We start from the raw sequence: 24,018 nt of genomic DNA on the forward strand, positions 1-24,018 counted from the left end.
GGCCATTGAGCCTGGGAAGAACATGGCCTACCTCAAAATATTTGATGATCCATATTTTTTATTCATATTTACCTCAGCGCATTTCAGCGAGGAATATTATACACGGAATCTGAGCAGGTGGCAGAGCAGCGCGCTGATTCGCTCAGAGCGATCACCTGATGTTCCTTGCCGCCATAAACTCACAGTTACGCGTTCGCACGTAATTCACACGTTCAAAACAAACGAGATCCACGAAGCGAGTTGGTCGAGTCGTGCTAACCAAGATGGTGACACGGCGGCTTCACTTTTCACGGAGTATGAGCGTTCTATATATTTTCAATTCAGTGCGCCCGACTCGCTCACGTACTTGATTTGTGGCATAGACATGGCCATTGGGCCTTCACGGTGTAATTTGTGCGAGGCTTTTGTCCGAGTGAGCTTGAGTCGAGAGGGCGAATGTACGGGTTGGGAATGTACGGGTCTCCCTTCCCCCGCCCGGCAACGCCGGTACTGGAGGGCGTCACAGGATCGGTGAGTCTCCAAAATCCGCTTCGTGCTGTTGCGAAGATGCAGGACGATGTCGCGATTGTTGTGCTGCTCTCCGACCATGAGAACTGCAACGTCATTGTTGACTGGCCCTCCCCTTCCCTCCCCCTTCCCCCTCCACCCTACACCCTCCCCTTCTCCCCTCCCCCTCCCTTTTCCCCCTCCCCCTCCCATCCCCCCCTCTTCCCTTTTCCCCCTCCCCCTCCCGTGTCCTGGGATAAGTTAAGACTGTGTTAAGCTGCACTGTGTGTTCTTCTTCTCCTTCCTGTACAAATTGTAAATAAACCAATCTGTTCTTCCTGTCTTTCCTGATTCGACCGTATCAGTGTTTTCCTCCATTGGATAAGCGTGGCACGATTCGGAACCGCTCAGATCGGGTTTAGTCCTTGTTAACGGCTCGGATCACGGTTCGCTATCGCTCGGCGTTTCCACCTACAACCGTGATTCGGGCGGGGTTTATTTCCTTGCTTCCTGGGAGGCGTTGGTAATTAGGTATTAGTGATTAGTTCTATGACCCTACCCAACGCTGACGGGAAGTGACGTCATAGCCCCGGATCCCGTCGGCTAGTCAAAGACAAGGGGACTAACCCCCCCCCCTTGGTAAAGGGAAAGGCCGACCAGGAGATCCGCAACAATATATTGTTACAGACGCGGTTTTAGATGTTAGTTTACCGAGCGGTTTGGTATTACCGCGTCCGCACAGTTTACCCGATTCCACTCGAACGTTGACTAAGTCGCGCTATGCTAAATCAATGAAGGAAAGGACACAACGGCTGGGATAAATCAAACGACACAAGGGGTACAGTTCTCAAGACCTCCGGAGGAGGATATAATATTGGTGATGCAGACACGGGTAGATTACACGGGAAGAGGTAAAGCACAGAAAGATGGGCACTTAGACACAGTCTTATCTTAATTCCCGACAGACCACAGACAAACGGGACAAGACTGACTTACACAGGGATTGATGGCAAGGAAGGGCAGGCATTCGATGGCTCAAGGTGCACCTTGGCTCAGGGACAGGATACAGCTCGGTCCAGTCCAGAGATGCGGGGAGGTATTCAGCGCTTCGAGGTGGCGTCTTCTCTCTCCGTGGTGTGGGCGCATCTGACGTCACCTCCCCCTCTCTGCGCATGCTCAGCGGGGAGTGACACGCCCTCGGCTCGTTAGCTCCGCCCCAGATGGAATCGGTCCGCCGCTCCTATTGGGTGCAGGGGGGTTACCGGGCTCCGCCCTTGACGAGGAGCTGACAGCGAGCCCCTGCGTGGTAACCCCGTCGGAGCACATGGTCAATGGCGGCTAACCAAGCCGGAGTGAGGACGCGCACTCCCCGCGCCGCCGCCGCGCCGCTGTTGTTGTTGTTGGTGTTGTTGTTCCATGAGGAAGAGATGTGGGGAGGTATTGGGAGGTCCTAAACTTACTAATGGTGCCATACAATCACATTCTGGTGCAACGAAGAGTCAGAATTAATGGAAACGAGTCCTTAACTGACATAGACTAAGAATAACTAGCAAGATGTCCGAAAGTTGTCTACGTGAGATGCGGTGAACCTGGGCACGACATTTAAGGGGGGAAATAGGGGAAGGTCGGTTCTACAGAGTGTTGTTTACAGAAAATGGGACTAGGGAATGGGGGATTGGGGATAGTTGGGAAGTATTGGGGAAATAGGGGAATATTTACAAGCGGATATGGATGGAGGCCAAATCCCATATCCGCAACATTGCACCCTTCTCTACCTCGGGGCGTCCCGACCCGATAAATTTTTACCTACTTTAGTGTGGCACTCAGATGTAGTTCCCTCTACTATTAACTCAACCCTGAGTGCGACAGTTTTACAGATGTTCACAAATGAGTAAATATGTCCCCCTGCGACGTTGCACCCTTCTCCTCACAGAAACACACCCACAGGATAACCGAATCGCGGAAAGAATCCTCAAACTAAACATACAGCCGGTAGGGAGCATTATTTACACAAGACTACGCTGATATTTACACTACGATCCAGGACCTGTTTTTGGAGGAACACATGCAGATGTTATGCATAGAGAGCGCACGCATGCCAGCATCGATACACCAACCCGCGAGTGCCCTGTGGCCTTAAGGCCTTTAATAATGTGCAGAGCACCCCATCCAAGCACCAAAAGCACCACCCTTATTCATACAGTCAGCACCATCCGGTGCACCAACAAAGTGTTCAATAATCACCGGTGGTGTCGCAGCCGGCCGATGTTCTGCCGCTGGTCTTGCCTTGGAGCCCACTTGGTGTTCTGGCTTCCTTAAAAATAAAGAAAGGCGCCAACCGCGTCCATTTCTAAATTGTGGCCGTCAGGGGGGGCCAACTATAAGTGGTTCACCTCTATGGCATAGGTGCCACGTTGACCCAGAGGTCCATCAACGGGTGGTGCTTGCCCGCAAAAGACTGCGGTCCATGGTGGGCGGCCACAAAAATTGCGGTCCATATGGTGTATCGATCCCGGCAGCAAGCAGCGAAAGTGCAGGCCCACAACTGCAGAGCCAGCACCTCTCTCTCCTCTCTCTCTGCCCCAAAGCCAGATCCTCGTAGGTGGGAGACAAAAGAAGAAGACAAGTGAGTAAGGTGGTAAGGGCGCAAAAGTGCACGCAATACAAGGTGATGCACACTGGGGGCACATGGGAACCAGGTGAGACAGGTACGTTCCTACCGTACGCCCCCCCCCCCCCACCAGGTAACCTACATTGCCCCTCCCTTACCCCTTACTGTATTCACAAAACACAACACTACCCATAAACATCTACTTTACAAATCAACAAACGTCCCTACTGTCTTCCCCGTTCCTCCCATAAACCAAATTCGTCTTCTCTCCCTCCTAACCAATCAAATTTGCCATTTCCAACTCTCATCAAAATTTGCCATCTCCAACTCAACATCAAAATTTGCCATCACCAATTCATCATCAGTCCCTCCTAAGGAGGGAGAGATGGAATCACCCCAATGTCTTATCCACGTCGTGATGCGTCTCACAAATCCACACAGCAATTCTCATTTCCTGCACACAGAACAAAGAAAACACAGGTGTGGAGTCATCATCATCACCTCAGGTAAGTGGCTGCGTATGGTGCGACAGGTTCATCAATCCTAACTATTTCCTAAATGACTTTAACAACTTTACATTACCCGGGGTCTTTCCCTGCCAATCCATTGGCCAACTTACACTATGGGTTCTACAAACCAATTCCCATTGACCAAACTGTGGTGCCTCTCAATTTGGGGTCTCACTCCCCCGATTCATCTCCCGGTGCCCTCGCACGATTTCTGGGCTGTGACGTGTAGCTCTCCCAGCAGGTCTACCCACCTGCACACCTCCACCACTGCAGTTGCCTCCGAGCTTACCTGCTCCTTACCCTAACCTATCTACCTGGGGAAGGCTCTCTGGCGCTCTCCCCACTCGGTGCCCTCTCTGGCACTGGGCTACCCGGGTCCGTCCTCCGGATCCTCGGGCCCCATCCACAACTCTACCGGCTCCCAGAGCCCACTTGCGGCCTCACCTGGCCGACATCCTCACAGTGGTGGAGTGCCCAAACCAACTACACACACTAACAGGCTACACGCCCAGCCATTTCCACACACTAATGCACCCATCCACAATACCATTCTGCAACCGCACCACAAATGCCAATATCCAACCACAATTTACCTATACCCTCTACCTAACACTTACACTACCCGCCCCGGGTACTCGTGAAAGGGGTCCACTCTTCCCCCATCCACACCTTCGCACCATGCACACCACTCCGTACCACTTACTCCAACTCTCTCCACACCACTCATTCTCTGCTCCATATATTCCACACACCTGTACTTGCACACCTGTGCTCTCACACCTGGTGCCACCTGCACCCTTCTCTCCCCAAGCGCATTCGCGCTGATCCACAACACTCACTACTCATACACTGCTCCACACACCTGTCCAGTTCTCACACAGCATCATCTCATCTAACTACTCCCCTCTGAAACTTGCGCTTCCCAGTCGTCCCTTTAAACTATTGCGCTCCCTCGTCATTATCATCCACTCTAATCTACCTGCGTCCCCACTACAGGTATCCTTGTTACTAACTAACCTTAACGTTACCTAATGTCATCTTCGCTAGATCCCTATCAATATAACCTAACCCACCCGGGCTAGTTTTCACTGCCATACACCCCATAACCTATTGCGCATTTGCCCCACATGGGAAGGGTGGCAGGGATGCCACCCTTACCCACCGGGCCCATCGCTCATCAATCCCCCAGTCCTCTGGCACTAATAAGCCCCCCTTATTCAGAGGTACTGGGTCCCGCCTCGGCATCTAAAGCCGAGGCAATCCACGGGGGCGCCTGCTCGCCGGTGTAAGGCCTTATCCGGTCGGCGTGGACGATCCAAGGGAGGGCTCGTGGCCCCATTTTGATTTTTACTACCACGTCACAGACTTGCGACAGGACGACCCCCGGGCCTTGCCAGGGAGAGGTGAGTTTCGGGCACCTACCCTTCCTCCTCCGGGGATTGAAGAACCAAATCTTCATCCCCGGAGTGTACTGACTCCCCTGGCTCCGGTGGTCGTACCTGCGCTTCATCTTTTCCCCCGCCAGATGGAGTTGGCGGCGGGCGAAGGCATGGACTAGCTCCATGCCTTCCTCTAGGTGACTTGCGTACCCCTCCCTCGGCGGGTTAACCACTGTGTCTGGCACGGGACCGCATAGCAAGTCGGCGGGAGCCCGTAACTCCCGCCCATACATAAGCAACGCTGGACTGCATGCGGTGGCCCCGTGCTGGCTGGTTCGGTAGGCCATGAGCAAATAAGGGAGATGTTCGTCCCAGTCATCCTGACGGGTGGCGGTGAACAGTGCCAGTTGTTGGATTAAAGTTCGGTTGAATCTTTCCACCATCCCGTCAGATTGAGGTCTTAAAGGCGTTGTTCTTGTTTTCCGAATTGACAGGAGACTGCACACATCTTTTAGCAATTTGCTCTCAAAATTTCGTCCCTGGTCGGTGTGCAACTCCTGTGGAATCCCATGCCGGCACACAAATCCTTCCACGAAGGCCTGCGCTACCACCCCTGCTTCTTGGTTGGGGAGGGCGTAGGCCTCCGGCCACTTGGTGAAGTAGTCCATCACAACGAGGATGTACTTATTACCTAGGTGGGTGCGGGGTAGTGGGCCTAGGATATCCATGGCCACCCGCTCTAGGGGGGCCCCCACCTGGTGTAATTGAAAGGGGGCCCTCATCCTCCGTGCTGGTCCCTTTTTGGCAGTACAGGCGTCGCATCTCCGACACCAGTCCTGTATGTCGCGCCCCATATTCACCCAATAAAACCTCCGGCGTACCTGCGATGTCGTCTTTGTCCTGCCCAAATGGCCGCCGGGGCGGGTACCATGCACCTGTTGCAATATATCGGTCTTAAATTTATTTGGGACTACCACCAGCCAGGAAGTTGTATCAGAGGGAACCTCCACCCACTTGCGATACAAGATGTTATCCTTCAATTCCAGGGTTTTCCACTGAGCCCAATATGCCTTGGTCTGCGCCCCGAGGGGGGTGACCTCTTCCCCTTTTGGTCTTTGCCCCAATTTGACCCAATTGAACACTGGCCCCAGGACAGGATCCTCCTGCTGGGCCGTGCTCCATGCCAAAGTTCCGAATTCCTCATCTGCGGTTAGTGGCAAAATTGGCCCTCTCACCCGGGTTGCCCGGACAACGAGGGTCGGGTCCGAATCGCCCAATTGTTCCCTCTCCTCGTGTCTCGCACAAAATTTGCAGTTTTCCCCCAGACAAGGACGCCGAGAGAGTGCGTCCGCATTACCATGGGCCTTCCCGGCCCTATGGGCCACATCAAAATCGTACTGCTGCAACTTTTCCAACCACCTTGCAATTTGGCCCTCTGGTTCCTTGAACCGAAGGAGCCATTGCAAGGAGGAATGGTCAGTTCTAACCAAAAATTTCCGCCCGTACAGGTACGGGTGGAAATGGTTCATGGCAGCCAGCATAGCCAATAACTCTTTGCGAGTGACGCAATAATTTCGCTCGGGCCTACTTAAGGCCCGACTATAGTAACCAATCACTCTCTCCACGCCCTCCTGTGTCTGAGACAAAACTGCGCCCAATCCTTCCTGGCTCGCATCCGTGTCCAGGGTAAATGCCCCGTTACTAGTGGGGTAAGCTAGAAGGGGTGCGGATGTTAGACACCCCTTCAATTTTTGGAAGGCCTCGTGGCACTCCCGTGTCCAATTAAATCGCGTCCCCTTCTCCGTAAGCCGGTGGAGGGGACGGGCCAACTCCGCAAATTTCGCCACAAAGCGCCGGTAGTAGGAGCAGAGTCCCAAAAATCCCCGCACCTCCTTGATGGTACGTGGTGCGGGCCACTCCTCTACCGCTTTAATTTTGTCTGGGTCCGTTTTTACCCCCTCGCGGCCGATCACGTGACCTAGATAGGCCACCTCTCTTGCAAACAAAGTGCACTTACTCGGGTTCAGCTTCAACCCTGCCTGTCTGAGGCACCCGAACACCTGGTCCAAATTAGCTACCGCCTGGGGGAAGGTCTTGGCATGTACTAGGACGTCATCCAGGTACACCAGGCATGATTGCCATGGCATGCCGCCTAGTACATGTTCCATCAATCTTTCAAAGGTGGCGGGGGCGTTACACAAACCAAACGGCATCACAGTAAACTGATACAGTCCCTTACCTGTGGAAAATGCCATTTTCTCCTTCCCTGCCCTATCCATCTCCACCTGCCAATACCCACTCTTGAGGTCCAAAGTTGAGAACCAATTTGAGCCCGCAACGGCATCGAGGGTGTCATCAATCCTTGGCAGGGGATATGAGTCCTTGAGTGTCACGTTGTTTAGCTGGCGATAGTCCACGCAGAACCGCGTGGTCCCATCCTTCTTTTTGACCAGCACAACAGGTGACATCCAAGGACTTCCCGAGGGCTCGATCACGCCTGCGTCGAGCATTTTTTCAACCTGCTCGTCAGCTTCCGCCCTCTTGCTCCAAGGGAGCCGTCGGGCGGCCTGACGAATAGGCCGGGCCTCACCGGTGTGGATCTGATGTTTCACCAGGCCCGTACGTCCAATATCCTCGGTGGACAGGGAGAAGAGGTCCAAATGGGACCCAACCAGTTTGTGTAAGGCCTCCCTCTGGGTACCTCCCAACTCTACGCTACTACGATTTACCATCTCGCAAATGGGATCGGGCCAATTCCTACTTCTTATTGAAGGCTCCCCCCGGGGCCGGCTCGGCTGGACGTTCTCGCCCCTCACTGTCGCGACTTCCTCAACTGGGGTGCAGCCAGCTACCCTCGTGCCCCTTACTATAGTGCGTGGTTCTGTGCTTATATTTATTACTCGGACGGCCACTACCGGTCCGTCCGTTTTTACAAGGGTGCGGCCCACGATTAAACCCGGTATGGACTGCGCTGCCACCGGTTCGACCAGGCCGCAGGACTCCTGCCATGTTGGGCGAGCTGCCCATCGGGCCGGCACTATCGCCTCGGCCCTTGGGGGAATGGTCACGGCCTCGGATGCCTCCAGCTCCGCTCTCTCGGCCGTGCTCACTCCCCCTAACGGCAGCTCTTCTACTCCCACCTGCAGGATCCCCCGGCAAAAGTCGATTTTACAACCGCTGGCAGTCAACAAATCCAACCCTATTAAACATGGGTCGCACACCTCCGCCACCCAAACATCTATCTCCCTCCTTACCGACCCTAACTTGAGGGTCACAGAACCACGCCCTATGATCGGGGCCGTTACCCCGGTAGCAAGTTGCAAACTATAATTTTGCAGGCGCTGGATCTTATCCCAGCCACCTGCGCTCGAATCAAGGACCACAGGGCTGATGATCGTGGCGCTAGCTCCTGTGTCCACTACGGCGTCTACCCCCACGCCGGCAATTTTGCATCTGATTGTCAGGCTACCGGTTCCAATTTGGCCACAATAAATGACCTGTCGCGTCAATGAGGGCTCTCCTCCATCCTCTTCTGCCGAACACCGCCCTACGTGCCCGACACCTTCTAGTTTCCCGGGGTCTGGCGGGGGGGTGTCTGGGGTCGGCTAACCCGCTCCCCCCTGGGCGGAGTTGAGGACCTCAACCGCCGGGGATCATCCCGGCGCGTGGCTCGACAGTGCCGCGCCAGGTGACCCAGACGGTTGCAAGTATAGCACCTCACCTGATAAGGTGCTTGTCTCCGGAATTCCAAATTCCCCCCCTGAAGGTCCGAATTGGATTACCCGCTCGTGGTCCACCGCGGGCCACCTCCGGGGCCGCCTGCCATGGTCCAGGTCCCGCCAGGCGCTGGTCCACCAGCCTCCGGACCATGCCTGCCAGGTCAGGACTCACGTCGGGGGCGGGCCCCCTAAGGGATCCGCCCTCCATCGGGGGTCCCACCTGGCGGACCGCCATTGCGTGACGCTCGCTCCCCCGGGCCAGGGGCCTCGCTGCTTCCCAACGGGCCGCAGCGTCAGCCGCCTGGCTCAGAGTCTGCGGGCGCCACATGGCGAGCTGTTGCCGGAGCTCAATATCCGGGAGGGCCTGGATAAAATGGTCCAGCGCCAGGCTTTCCCGGGAATCCGCTGCCATGCTAGCATGTGCGATCCCCACTGCGCGGCGAATGTCGTGGGCAAGTTCCCCGATGGCTTCCTGGGGCTTGCGTTTTCACAGCGCGAGCTGAGCTTTAACAAGCTCGCTCTGCTGTTCAATGCCGAACCGATTAATTAGGGCGTCGCGGAGGGCTGGCAGGGTGAGAGCACCCGCTGGTAATGCCGTCAGCACCTCCGCCGCCGCGCCGCGCAATGCGGCCACCAGGTGTACTCCACCTTCGTCCTCACCCCAACCGTTGCCCTTACACACACACAGTCAAACTGCGCCAGGTACGCGCATAGATCACTCTTGCCGTCATACGGCGCGAGTGGGACCTTGTGGGACCACCTCGTATGCGAGTCGTTGCCCGCCTGCCGGACCCCGTGCGTCGCCCCTTGCGGGGTCAGCGCGGGGCCGAACCGGCCGGGCCCCCACAGTACATTACCCCCAAGGGGCTCTCGTGCCTCCCCTGTCCCTCTAACAACTACCCCTGTTGGTGTCGATGCATGGGTCACACTTCCGCAACCCGCTACCCATTCCATACCACCACAACCTTGCTCACCCACACCTCGCACCTCTCGTTCCATACCCTCCGGACCAGCCATACACCTCACTCTTGGCCTCTCACGAACATCCGGGTCTATCTCGACCCCCAAGCTTATTAAATCACCTGGCGCATCATACGCACGACCATATTGGTCACCACTTACACCGGGTCCTCTTTCTCTTTGCTTCTCCTCCATCACCTGCGAATCCCTCATCCGGTTAATGAGCACATCATCATGATCCGAACACAGACTTTGGACCAATTCTTTTACTTCCTCCTTTATCTCTTTCTTATCCTCTCTCCGTCGCTTCTTAATTTCGCTCACCCCTTCTTCCACTTCTTCTAATTTCTGCTTCACCTCCTTCATCTCCTCGTGCGCCCCTTTAAGTTCTTCCTCTAACTCCACTTTATTTTTTTCTATTTGCTCCCGCACCTCCCGCTCTTTAACCTCCATCACCTCTACCACCTTGTCCATCTTCCTCGTCAGGTCCTCATGTACCGTCTGACACTCTTTTTTAATTACCCCTACGTCCTTTTTCATCTCCTTCTGTGTCGATTTTAAACCCTCTATTACCGCTGTGTTCTTCTTTACCTGGTCCCCCAACTCCTTTTGTCCCACTGTCAGTTGTTCTACTCCCAGCGTCAACTCCTCTATACCACCTTGCAATTTTACAGTCCCCTTTCTCACCTCCTTCTCCATGCGCTCCTTACAGTGCCTCACCTCCTCGTGCACTCCTCCGACCTCCTCACTCACCCCTCTTCTGATCTCTTCCCCCATCACTTGCATCTCCTGCCCAGATGCCACCCTCATCTGCTCCATTTCCTCCCTGTGAGCATCCAATTTAGTTTCTACCCCCATTCTGACCCCCTCTATCTGCTGCCCCATTTGTTTAACTTCCCTTTCCGCTTGGTCCCTCATGTCCCTCAATTTGCCTTCCATACTGTTTTCTAACCCCTCTAACCCCTTTTGCATCCCTTCCATTTGATTCTCTTGAGCGGCCATTCTGTTTTCTACCCCCATCAACCCATTTTTCACCTCTTTTATCCCGTTGTCTAACCCCTCACCGGTACTCCTCGCTTCGTCCCTCATTACCCCCATTTGGTTTCCCATTACCCCCATTTGGCCCTCCAATCGCTCACCCTGAGCATCCATCCGGTTCCCCATTACCCCCATTTGCTCACTCTGAGCCCTCATTTGCTCACTCTGCAGGTTGAGGGACGTCTGCATTTGTACCATAAATTGCTCCATGAGGGCCTGCATTTGGGCCATCCCTCCCACTTGTGCAGCGGGTGCGGCCGCCGGAGCCATGTGCGAGGCGCCATTTTGCGCGCCCGTAACCTCGTGCGCGACGACGCTATTTTGCGAACCTGCCACCCTCACTGCTTCGCTCTCCTCTTGTCCCTCAATTTGATCCCGGATCGAACCTGCCTCACTCTCCTCTACCGGAACCCAGCCGTCTTGATCCGCCATAGCGCGACTTTCAAAATTCGGGTTTTTATTTTTGTAAAACAAAATCAAATTTCGCCGTTAATAATTTCGAGCGCGTGAAGCGCGCTACGGGTCTGATCCCACTTCCCGACACCAATTGTTACAGACGCGGTTTTAGATGTTAGTTTACCGAGCGGTTTGGTATTACCGCGTCCGCACAGTTTACCCGATTCCACTCGAACGTTGACTAAGTCGCGCTATGCTAAATCAATGAAGGAAAGGACACAACGGCTGGGATAAATCAAACGACACAAGGGGTACAGTTCTCAAGACCTCCGGAGGAGGATATAATATTGGTGATGCAGACACGGGTAGATTACACAGGAAGAGGTAAAGCACAGAAAGATGGGCACTTAGACACAGTCTTATCTTAATTCCCGACAGACCACAGACAAACGGGACAAGACTGACTTACACAGGGATTGATGGCAAGGAAGGGCAGGCATTCGATGGCTCAAGGTGCACCTTGGCTCAGGGACAGGATACAGCTCGGTCCAGTCCAGAGATGCGGGAAGGTATTCAGCGCTTCGAGGTGGCGTCTTCTCTCTCCGTGGTGTGGGCGCATCTGACGTCACCTCCATGAGCATGCTCAGCGGGGAGTGACACGCCCTCGGCTCGTTAGCTCCGCCCCAGATGGAATCGGTCCGCCGCTCCTATTGGGTGCGGGGGGGTTACCGGGCTCCGCCCTTGACGAGGAGCTGACAGCGAGCCCCTGCGTGGTAACCCCGTCGGAGCACATGGTCAATGGCGGCTAACCAAGCCGGAGTGAGGACGCGCACTCCCCGCGCCGCCGCCGCGCCGCTGTTGTTGTTGTTGGTGTTGTTGTTCCATGAGGAAGAGATGCGGGGAGGTATTGGGAGGTCCTAAACTTACTAATGGTGCCATACAATCACATTCTGGTGCAACGAAGAGTCAGAATTAATGGAAACGAGTCCTTAACTGACATAGACTAAGAATAACTAGCAAGATGTCCGAAAGTTGTCTACGTGAGATGCGGTGAACCTGGGCACGACATTTAAGGGGGGAAATAGGGGAAGGTCGGTTCTACAGAGTGTTGTTTACAGAAAATGGGACTAGGGAATGGGGGATTGGGGATAGTTGGGAAGTATTGGGGAAATAGGGGAATATTTACAAGCGGATATGGATGGAGGCCAAATCCCATATCCGCAACAATATATATATATATATATATATATACATATATATATATATATATACTGTATATATATATATATATATATATATATATATATATATATATATATACATATATATATATATATATATATATACATATATATATATATATATATATATATATATATATATATATATATATATATATTGTTGCGGAACCCAACGTCGGCCTCTGTTCCCCTTATCGAGGGGGGATTAGTACCCTCGTTTATGACTGATCGACGTGGTCCCTGACGCTGTACAGCGACCTCCGGAAAGGCCGGTGGCACAGCCCCGTTCGTACCGCGGACAGATGTTAATTGCCGAGTGGTTTTAGCAACCGCGGCACGAACTATTAACAATGACTAGACCTGATTCCTGAACGTTGGCCAAATCGTGCCACAGGTATTCAATTTGGAAAAGACAAAGACGAAGGATGTGAAGAAGAAGAAGACAAAAGGGTGGAAATACGAATATTATTTATTACTACTATTTACACAATTAAAGAAACCAAGGAAGAAGGAAGGATAATAAAATAAAGACAGAAAGGAGCCAGGAGAGACAGTGAAGCTCTAGCTTAACTAAACAGGCTTAACTTATACCCCAAGGACAAGACAAAGACAGACAACGAGCACACTTACACGGGGAATGATGGCAGGAATGAATGCAGGAGGTGGATGGCTGGAGAGAGAGGGAGGTCCATGAGAACTGTGTACTGGTCGGGCCAGGAGCGGCAGCTCCGTTCCTCCGCGGCCACGGTCGGCACCGCCGTCAACGCCCAAGCTGCGGTCGTGCGAGCTGCCGCGGGACGAGCTCCGCCGGTCGAGTTAAAGCTGCCTGGTGGAGCCAACGCTGCTTGGTGGAGTCAAAGCTGCTGGTGGAGCCAACGCTGCTTGGTGGAGTCAAAGCTGCTGGTGGAGTCAAAGCTGCTGGTGGAGCCAACGCTGCTTGGTGGAGTCAAAGCTGCTGGTGGAGTCAAAGCTGCTGGTGGAGCCAACGCTGCTTGGTGCTGCTTCTGCCGCGTCTCTCTCTCTCTCTGTCTGAGCTAACTCCCAAAGGCTTCCGCGCGCATTAATATATCGCCTCGGGCGATCAACCCCCTGGCCTCCAGGACACGCCCATCGGTGAGGTCGCCTCGGCCCTGATTGGTCGCGAGGGCTCACCGATCCCGCCCTTAGAGGAGGCGTTGGCAAGGCCACGCCTTGTTCCCGGCACTGGGCCGACTCCTCCCACCTTCGACTCCGAGATGACCTCGTGGCTAATGGAGTCTTGCAGCGAAAAACAACCACACCCCCACAGCAGCGGAAGAATGTAGCAAACCGCCCAGTGCAGTTGGCAATTGACGAAAGGGGGGATGTGCAGGGAATCTACTCTATTTGAATTTGGTGCAATGGAGTGTTAAATTAATGGAAGACACAGCCTTAATCTAATACACATAATAAGGAGATAACTACTGAACAAGGAGGAAATCTATGATTGGCTACGTGTGGTATATGGAATAACTAACGGGAACGACCTTTGACCTTTATACACAACAAATGGAGGAAGGAGGGTGATATTTTACAATTCATTACACTACAATTAAAAAAAACACAGCAATTCTCAAATCCATAACAATATATATATATATATATATATATATATATATATATATATATATTGTTCCGGATACGGAGTACAGCTCTTCCCTCTTAGCAAGGGGTGGTTAGTCCCTTGTCTTGTTAAGCTGACCGTCTCCGCTCCTGGCGCTTGTAACGCTATCCCGCGGGATGGAACGGATCAGGGTTATGGGTCCAGGGTTTATCCCGAATACCTTTATCCGTCCCTCCGCAGACTAGGGAGACAAGTACCGCTCAAACCCCGGTTTGGATGGTCTAGTTAGTTGCCGAGCGGTTTTTAGCAACCCGAAATTCGAGTCATTAGCCTTTACTAAACCCGATCCTGAACGTGGGCCGAATCGCGCCACGTACACTCAATATGGAAACCTCTAAAGTGACCGAAAGAGCATGAAGAAGTAAAGACAAAGTAGGGAATAACAACATTTATTACTATTTATACACACTAAGCAGAAAGGAAAAGAAAGATGATTTATAAGGCAATGGAAGGAGCAGGAGACATAGTGCAATGATTAGCTTATATATGGCAGTCTTAATTAATACCCCAAGACAACATGAAAGACGGACGAACAATCACACTTACACGGGGAAATGATGGCAGGAATCACTGGAGGGAGGAGAAGGTCCAAGCCGATGGCAGGGCAGGAAGGTCCGGCAATTCCACACCGTCGAGGTCCACGTTCCGTGCTCGAAGCGAACAGCAGCTGGCAGCTCCGCGTCTCCACAACCGGCAATAGGGCCTAGAGGGTCTCGGCATATTGCTGCAGTATCAGCACCCCCTCACGTCTCGTTCTCTCTTGGCTGCTTTAGCTGGATCGCGCATCTGCCGCACCTCTCTCTCAATCTTCTCCGGACTTCTCAATCTTTTCTCAGGACTCTGTGACTTCTCCAGGACCTCAATCTTCTCCAAAAAGCCCTATAGAAACCCACGCGTGTCCTTTTATAACGTGCTTTTGGGTTTCTTACCCGCGTGCGTTGTAAAAACCCCTCGGTCAGCTCGCCTCGGCCTTGATTGGTCGCGAGGGCTACCGATCCCGCCCCTCTTGATGACGCGTTGGCAAAGCCACGCCTTGTTCCTCGCGCTTGGCTGACTCCTCCCCCCGATGATGAGGTGGAGACACGCCTTTCTTCTCCGTTGGTTACCTCGTGCGTAATGGAGTCAAATGCAGCAAACAGTGGACAGGGGATGAAATTGCAGCAAAGTGGCTAAAGAGTCAATTGCAGCAAAGTGGATAAAGAGTCAATTGCAGCAAACCTGGCACTTGGAAGCTGCCATGGGGCGTCGGAGGGGCCTACTCTTATTTAATTCGGTGCAATGAAGAGTCAAACTATTGGGAAACACATCCTTAACCTACATAGAATAAGGGACTAACTATTTTAAAGGATATATGGTGCCCTGTGTGTAGGTTTATGGAATTAACTAAGAGGACGAGCTTCGACCTTTCTTTACATTACGGAGGGTGCCATGTACACACAACAAAACCATAATTCTCACATTCTTTACATTTTCTCAAATTCGTTACACTGCACCCTCCTTCCTTCAGGCCCGTGCTCGGGCCTATCAAACTTTACTTTTAGTGTGACACGTAGGTGTAATTCCCTCTACAATTAACCTGACCCTGAGTGTGACAATTTTAAAACACAAATAAATATGTCCCCCTGCTGCATTGCACCCTGCCTAACAGACTTGCGCCCACAGGATAACCGAATTGCGGAATTGTTTTCAAGCTATACATTTACGGTGGGGAGCATTATTTACAGTGACGTGATTCCTTATTTACAACGCAACCCAGGACCTGTGTTTTTCTTTCTTTTTAGGGAAACAAAGAGAAGGAAATTCCTGTTGGGAGGGAGGAGACAGCACGCATTGCATCGATGCACCAGTACCAATAACACCAAAGCACCCAAAAGCACCAACCACCAAACGCACCAACCAGTGCACAGTCATTACTGTTTGTAATAAACACAAAAAAAAACAACTGGTGGTGGTCTTCTCCTTCTCTGCTGGGCCGATGTTCTTCCCGATGTCTTCTTGCTTCATACGGCCTACTTGGAAATATAAAAAACACAAAGTGTCCATTTTTTTAATTTAGGGCCACAGGGGCCAACTAAGGATGGTCCACCTGTTTGGCATAGGTGCCACCTTACCGAGGTCCGCAAGCAAGATTCCCTGGCCACTATGGCCGGTCCCCAGCAGAGGTGCCCTGCCCCAGAACATGGGGTCCATCAAGTGGTACTTGGCCGCAGAACAGCGGTCCATAAAGTGGTACTTGGCCGCAGAACAGCGGTCCATAAAGTGGTACATCAATGCAATGCATGCTGGTTGCGAGGGTCCTGGCACACAAAGCGACCTCCGCACGCTCCCCTTGACGCCCAGTCCTCATGTGGGAGACAAGGGGGGGGGGGGAAGACAGGTGAGCGAGGGGTAAGGTCACAAGGGTACACATCAATAAAGGCAATGCAAGGCGAGGTGCGTATGGAGACGGAGCGGAGAAAAGCTCGTCCCTACCATACGTCACCCCCCCTGTCACCTACTCTACCCTTGCCCTTACCCCATATTTACAACAATCTACACATTTACAAATTCGTCACTACTGTCACGTCTCCCCCCCATATTTCCCCTATACCAAATTCGTCACCACAATCCCTCTAACCAAATTTGCCATCACCAATTCATCATCAATCCTCATAAGGAGGGAGAGATGGAACAACAAAGCACAATGTCACACCCACGTCATGATGCGTCTCACATTCCAGACATTTGCACAACAAAAATAATAAAAACCAACAAACCCCGGCATGGTGTGGAGCTTTGTCACCTCAGGTGAGTGCATGTAGATGGTGCGAGGAGATTCTTAATCCTAACTACTTCCTAAATGACTTTAACACACTTTACACTACCCGGGGTCTTTCCCTGCCAATCCATTGGCGAACTTACACTATGGGTTCTAAAAACCAATTCCCATTGACCAAACTGTGGTGCTTATCAATTTGGGGTCTCACTCCCCGGATTCATCTCCCGGTGCCCTTGCACAATTTCCGGGCTGAGTCGTGTAGCTCTTCCAGCAGGTCTACCCACGCCCGGGTCCGTCCTCCGGATCCTCGGGCCCCATCCACAACAACTCTACCGGCTCCCAGAGCCCACCTGCGGCCCCACCTGGCCGACATCCTAACAGTGGCGGAGTGTCAACCAACTACACACACTAACAGGCTACATGCCCAGCCATTTCCACAACACTAATGCACCCATCCAAGTACCATTCTTCCACACGCACCACAGATGCCAATATCCAACCACAATTTACCTGTACCCTCTACCTAACACTTACACTACCCTCCCCGGGTATTCGTGATGGGGTCCATCCTCCTTTCCCCCATCCACACCTTCGCACCATCCACTCCACTCCACAGTTTCCACCATACTCACTCCACGACCATCCATTCCATACTCCATAAATTCCATACCATTTATTCCATACAACCATTCTCCATACACCTGTAGTTGCACACCTGTGCAATCACACCTGGTGCCACCTGCACCCTCCTTCCTTCCTGGACCATTTGGTCAGCACAACTCACATCACTATCACTCACTCAAACACTGCTCCATACACCTGTCCAGTTGCACACCTGTGCAATCACACCTTTTAACCACACACACGGCATCATCTGAACTACCTGTTGCCCTGCTAACTTAGTGCTCCCCGTCTTCCCTTTAAACTAAGCACATACCACGTCATTATCATCCAAACTAATCTACCTGCGTCCCCACTACAGGTATCATTGTCACTACCTAACCTTAACGTTACCTAAGGTCATCTTCTCTAGATCCCTATCATTATATCCTAACTCTCCCGGGCTAGTTTTCACTGCCATAAACCCCATAACTAGTGCTCCTTTGCCCCCGCCTGTGAGAGATGGCAGAGTTGCCATCCCACCACATCGGGTATCTCTCACTACCAATTTTGCACACCAAATTCCAGCTAATTAAAAATTTGCCAATCACTCTACCAATCATCTGCCAATCACCACTCTGCCAATCCCTTGCCAATCATCAAATTTCGCTTTTCAATTTCGGGTCCAAAACACTATCCTCATCACACGTCTACTCACTAGAGCCTCTCGGTGCGCCAATTCATCTCCAAAGCTCGGCTTCGCAAAGCCGAGCAATGAATGCGGGTTGCTTGGTGCTGGCGGCTGGATCCGTCCGGCCTTCGGTGCAGGGAAGGAGGTTTACCCGGGCCGAGATCCCACGCACCATCTCGGCACACAGCCGTCCAATGGCCCGATCTCGCCCTGCCGGAACGCCTCAACAAAAAGGGGTCGCCATGACGACCCTTCCTACCGGGCCGCCCGCTCCGCATAGCGGAGCACGGACGCGGCCGGTCAGAGCGCGGCCCGGCGTGGATCCCGCATGGCGGTTCTTTCGAAACCGCCGCGGTCACGATCCCCGCGGATCCCCGCGGCACGCAAAGCTGCCCGGCACGCACCGAGGGCCCGATTCGGCTATACGTCGCTCTAGCCGCTAACCCGGTTAGCGTCGATGCTCCACATGCATGCTTGCACCCCGCAGCCCGTTCCTTGCTCACACATCCAGCCGTTCCCATGCTCCTAGTCATTGCACCTTCTCTTACACACCCAGGTACACTCAAAGCCGCTTCCAGACATTGTCACACACCTGACCACCGCACACCTTTGCACACACTCATCGTTCGCACACCTCACCAACACACCTCTTCGCGCTCCCTCCTCAGTCACCTCCTCTGTGACAACCACAGGTGTGCACTCGCTTGCACATCCAATCACGTGCCTCACTACCAACTCCAGTGTGCATTCCCATACGCGCTCTACCATTCCAGGTGTGCATCCTTCCATTCCAGGTGTACATCCTCTCTCACCTGTCACAACCAACTCACGCTCCGTGTCACTCTTACTACTTTCACCACCACTCTCGGTCGCGCATTCACCCTCACTTTTGACAGCGCACTCTGTACTCATGCACCCGTCCGTTACACACCTTTCTCGCACACACTCTCCCGTTACACCCTCCGTAACACTCACCACAGGTGTGCATTCTCCCTTACTCTTGACAGCGCACTCTTTCCTCATGCACCCGCCCGTTACACACCTTTCTCGCGCATCCTCTTGCGCACACTCTCCCATTACACCCTCCGTAACACTCACCACAGGCGTGCATGCTTCCGTTACATCCCTTGTAACACTCCCCACAACGCGCTTCCATGTTCCCCCCCCCCCCCCCCCCCCCGCACACGCGCTACGACCAACTCACTCTCGACAGCACACTCACTCCTCGGCACGCACTTTTTCCTCACACACCCCAGAGTCGGACATTCTCGCACACCTCCTCTCTCGTACTCCGTACCTGTCGCACACTTCACCAACGGCCTCTCACGAACACCCGGGTCCAAACCAACCCCCAAGCCGACTGAAGCTTCCCTCACACCATATACATTGCCGATTATATCGCCACTCATCTCGGCACCTCGTCTCCGCACCTCCTTCGCCATCTGCAAACTCTTTATCTGGTTAGCAAGCACAACATCACGATTTGAGCACCGACCTTGCACATATTCCATTACTTCCTCCTTTATCTCCCTCTTAGTTTCCCTCCGTCTCTTCTTAATTTCACTCACCCCCTCCTCCACTTCCTCTAACTTTTGCTTCACCTCTTTTATTTCCCGGTGCGCTCCCTCTATCTCTTCCTCTAAGGCCACCTTGACCGTTTCTATATGCGTCCTCACCTCCCGGTCCTTTGTCTCCATTGCCTCCGTCACCTCGTCCAGCCTCATTGTCAGTCCTTCATGTACCATCTGACATTCCCTCTTCGTCGCTATCAAGTCATTTTTTAGTTCTTTTTGTGTCGCCTTTAACCCTCCTAGTACCGCAGTGTTCTTTTGTACCTGCTCCACTAATTCCGTCTGTCCCACCGTCAGCTGTTCCACCTCCTGCGTCAGGCCCTCTATGCCCCCTTGTAACCTAGCCGTATTATTCCTCACCTCTTTCTCCATACACTTCTCACCTCGCTTTACCTCCTCGCGTACCCCCGAGACCTCCTCGCTTACACCTCGTCTTATTTCCTCCCCCATCTCCTCCATTTCTTTAGTAGATGCCGCCCTCATCTGTCCCAATTCATCCCTCTGAGCATCCAGTTTACCTTCCAACCCGATTTTCACCTCCTCTATCTGGTTCCCCATCCGTTTGATTTCCCTGGCGCATTGCTCCCCTACTTCCCGCAATTTGTCGTCCATTGTATTTTCCAACCCCATTAACCCATTCTTCATTCCTTCCATCTGGTTCTCCTGGGCAGCCATTCTATTTTCCAACCCCGTTAACCCATTCTTCACTTCTTTTATCCCGTTGTCTAACCCTTCAAATTTATTGTCCAACCCCTTTAAATTATTGTCTAACCCCTCAAATTTCTTGTCTAAACCCTCCAATTTATTTCCCATATTGTTTAACCCGTCTCTTAATTGCTCACTAGTACCCCTCGCTTCGTCCCTCATTGCTCCCAATTGCTCACTAGTACCCCTCGTTTCGTCCCTCATTGCTCCCAATTGCTCACTATCAGCCCTCATTCTGTTTTCCATTCGTTCCATACTGTCGTTTTTTTCTGCATTTCCACCATGAATTGGGCCATGAAGGCTTGCATTTGGACCACGCCCATTGGTTCCGCGGCCGTGGCCCCCTCAACCACGTGTGAGCCGCCATTTTGTGTCCCTTCAACCACGTGCGCGAGGGCGCCATTTTGTGCACCTGACACCTCCTCAACCACCTCCTCATTGTTCTCCTCCTCCATTTCTTCCCTCTGGTCCTGGGTTACCCTTAACCCCTCTTCTAGTTCGCCCACCTGCATCCGATCGCCTTGATTGTCCATGGCACGACTCAATTTGGGATGTTAAACAAAATTTCGGCCGCTCGTAATTTCGACCAAATTTTTTTGATGTTATAAAAAATTTGGTTCGGGTCTCGAATCTCACTCCCAGACACCAATTGTTACGGCCAATAGTACAATTGGTGTCCAAAATTTGGGCTAAATAAATTTAGTCCCAGGTTTGAATCCCAACTCCTGACTACCAATTGTTACGGATACGGAGTACGGCTCTTCCCTCTTAGCAAGGGGTGGTTAGTCCCTTGTCTTGTTAAGCTGACCGTCTCCGGTCCTGGCGCTTGTAACGCTATCCCGCGGGATGGAACGGATCAGGGTTATGGGTCCAGGGTTTATCCCGAATACCTTTATCCGTCCCTCCGCAGACTAGGGAGACAAGTACCGCTCGAACCCCGGTTTGGATGGTCTAGTTAGTTGCCGAACGGTTTTTAGCAACCCGAAGTTCGAGTCATTAGCCTTCACTAAACCCGATCCTGAACGTTGGCCGAATCGCGCCACGTACACTCAATATGGAAACCTCTAAAGCGACCGAAAGAGCATGAAGAAGTAAAGACAAAGTAGGGAATAACAACATTTATTACTATTTATACACACTAAGCAGAAAGGAAAAGAAAGATGATTTATAAGGCAATGGAAGGAGCAGGAGACATAGTGCAATGATTAGCTTATATATGGCAGTCTTAATTAATACCCCAAGACAACATGAAAGACGGACGAACAATCACACTTACACGGGGAAATGATGGCAGGAATCACTGGAGGGAGGAGAAGGTCCAAGCCGATGGCAGGGCAGGAAGGTCCGGGCAATTCCACACCGTCGAGGTCCACGTTCCGTGCTCGAAGCGAACAGCAGCTGGCAGCTCCGCGTCTCCACATCCGGCAATAGGGCCTAGAGGGTCTCGGCGTATTGCTGCAGTATCAGCACCCCCTCACGTCTCGTTCTCTCTTGGCTGCTTTAGCTGGATCGCGCATCTGCCACACCTCTCTCTCAATCTTCTCCGGACCTCTCAATCTTTTCTCAGGACTCTGTGACTTCTCCAGGACCTCAATCTTCTCCAAAAAGCCCTATAGAAACCCACGCGTGTCCTTTTATAACGTGCTTTTGGGTTTCTTACCCACGTGTGTTGTAAAAACCCCTCGGTCAGCTCGCCTCGGCCTTGATTGGTCGCGAGGGCTACCGATCCCGTACTCTTGATGACGCGTTGACAAAGCCACGCCTTTTCCCTCGCGCTTGGCTGACTCCTCCCCCCGATGATGAGGTGGAGACACGCCTTTCTTCTCCGTTGGTTACCTCGTGCGTAATGGAGTCAAATGCAGCAAACAGTGGACAGGGGATGAAATTGCAGCAAAGTGGCTAAAGAGTCAATTGGAGCAAAGTGGCTAAAGAGTCAATTGCAGCAAACCTGGCACTTGGAAGCTGCCATGGGGCGTCGGAGGGGCCTACTCTTATTTAATTCGGTGCAATGAAGAGTCAAACTCTTGGGAAACACATCCTTATAGTAAGGGAAACATATGAAAATCTGTTAACTAAATTGTTACCAAAAAATTTCTTCACCAATATGTTTGTAAAGGTGTGTAATAACATGTGTTAAAATGTTGAAGGTCAACTCCCGTGGGAAACCCAGAAAAAAAGCTGTTGAATTCGGGTACCGAAAAATTCTTGTCGAGAATTTTTTTTTTTTTAATCGGCCCTTAAGTAACTTATGAGGGGTCAAATAAGGGTTTTTCATGATTCTGAGTTGATTGTTAACATTTATATTTCACCACAGACACTCCTTTGTGGAAAAATAATTTCTAAATATATCTCATTTTCTACTTTGCAGGACATGGAGTCTAGCAATATGGATGAAGACGTTACTCCACCTGTGCTCAATTGCTTCATCTGTGCACGCTCGGATACACCAGCTGAAAGGCTCATACAGGCAACTCCAAAGGGATACTCAACTTTATTGAAACAAGCAGAAACTGTCGAAAATGTTACTGTTGTGGAACGTATGAAGGAGGCTCAAAAGGAAGGAAAACTGAGGTACCACCAGAAGTGTAAAAATGATCTGTACAACAACTTTGTTGCAACCACCAAGAAGTCAGCTCAAGCATCAAAGGCAGAGAAAGAGTCATCAAAGTTGAAGAGAAGACGCACTACTTGTGAGTTCAGTTCATCAACTGGCTGCAGTTCTAGAAGATCACAGTCAGTTGACCTCCTGTATAAGGATGTATGCATTCTTTGCAACCAACCAGCCCAGCTCTACAAAAATAATCCAGCACAAGCTAGAAAGAAATACAGAGTGCCAGATAATTTGACTGCAGATACACTGAAGGCAAGCTTGCTGAAGAGAGCACGGAGTCGCGGGGATGACTGGGGCACTGAAGTCACTGGACGCCTGGAAGGGATCAACGACTTGGTAGCAGAAGAAACACTGTACCATTTGCGATGCAAACTTATGTTTGCGAGAGGTGACAGTTTGTCCAAGACTGATGAGGAAGGAAAAAGGAAGAGAGGACAGAGGAGTATTGATGAGGAGCGAGAGGCAGTTTTTATTGAATTCTGCGAATGGTTAGACTCAGAATTAGAGCATGGGGTAATGAACATGGACCTTGATCCTTTCTCCATCCAAAACCTTGATCCTTTCTTCCCCCGCTAATTTCACCCCAAATCCACTTTTTTGAAATACCAACTTCTGTCCTGGAAGTCCATGGTGTCCTTGTGTTTTATACTTCTCCCACCCCCCCTTCCCACGCCTCCTCCTCCCAAGCCCTCACCCTCCCACACATCTCCCTGCTCTCAAATGTTGTGTTTGTGTGCTTCCCCTTCTCTCCCCATCTTGTCTTCCGCTACCTCTTTTTATATATTTTGTTTGTCTGTTTGATTTGTTTGTGAAATAAATGTTAGCTCTTTCACGAGCCTCGATTCAGTATACAAAAAAAACAAAAAAAAACGCACGTGCATTCAGGGAGTCCAGGCAGGGAGCGTCGGGGCAGAGATACATAGGGGAGGGGTAGGTGCAGACTGGAAGTTTGGGATGATTACACCTCACCACCACATAATTCAAAACACCTCACCACCACGAAATTAAAAACACCTCACAGCCATAAAACACGTAATAAAAACACCTCACAGCCATAAAACACGCAATAAAAACACCTCACCACCACGAAATTAAAAACAC

At 51.8% G+C, this 24,018-nt stretch overlaps 1 protein-coding gene across 1 annotated transcript in view; it reads left to right on the forward strand.

Moving 5' to 3' along the window:
* The window catches only part of LOC144889024 (uncharacterized), a gene marked incomplete at its 5' end in the record, with an annotated part of 45,060 nt that extends 21,313 nt beyond the window's left edge, over window positions 1-23,747 (forward strand). The window contains one exon of the mRNA XM_078768834.1: window positions 22,675-23,747. Coding sequence (XP_078624960.1) covers window positions 22,675-23,493 — 819 coding nt within the window. The remainder of the gene's footprint in view (window positions 1-22,674) is intronic.
* Window positions 23,748-24,018: the final 271 nt, after the last annotated feature.

The sequence above is a fragment of the Myxine glutinosa genome, unplaced genomic scaffold (genome assembly GCF_964187855.1).
Source record: "Myxine glutinosa unplaced genomic scaffold, kmMyxGlut1.1 SCAFFOLD_584, whole genome shotgun sequence".
NCBI classification, from domain to species: Eukaryota; Metazoa; Chordata; class Myxini; order Myxiniformes; family Myxinidae; genus Myxine; species Myxine glutinosa.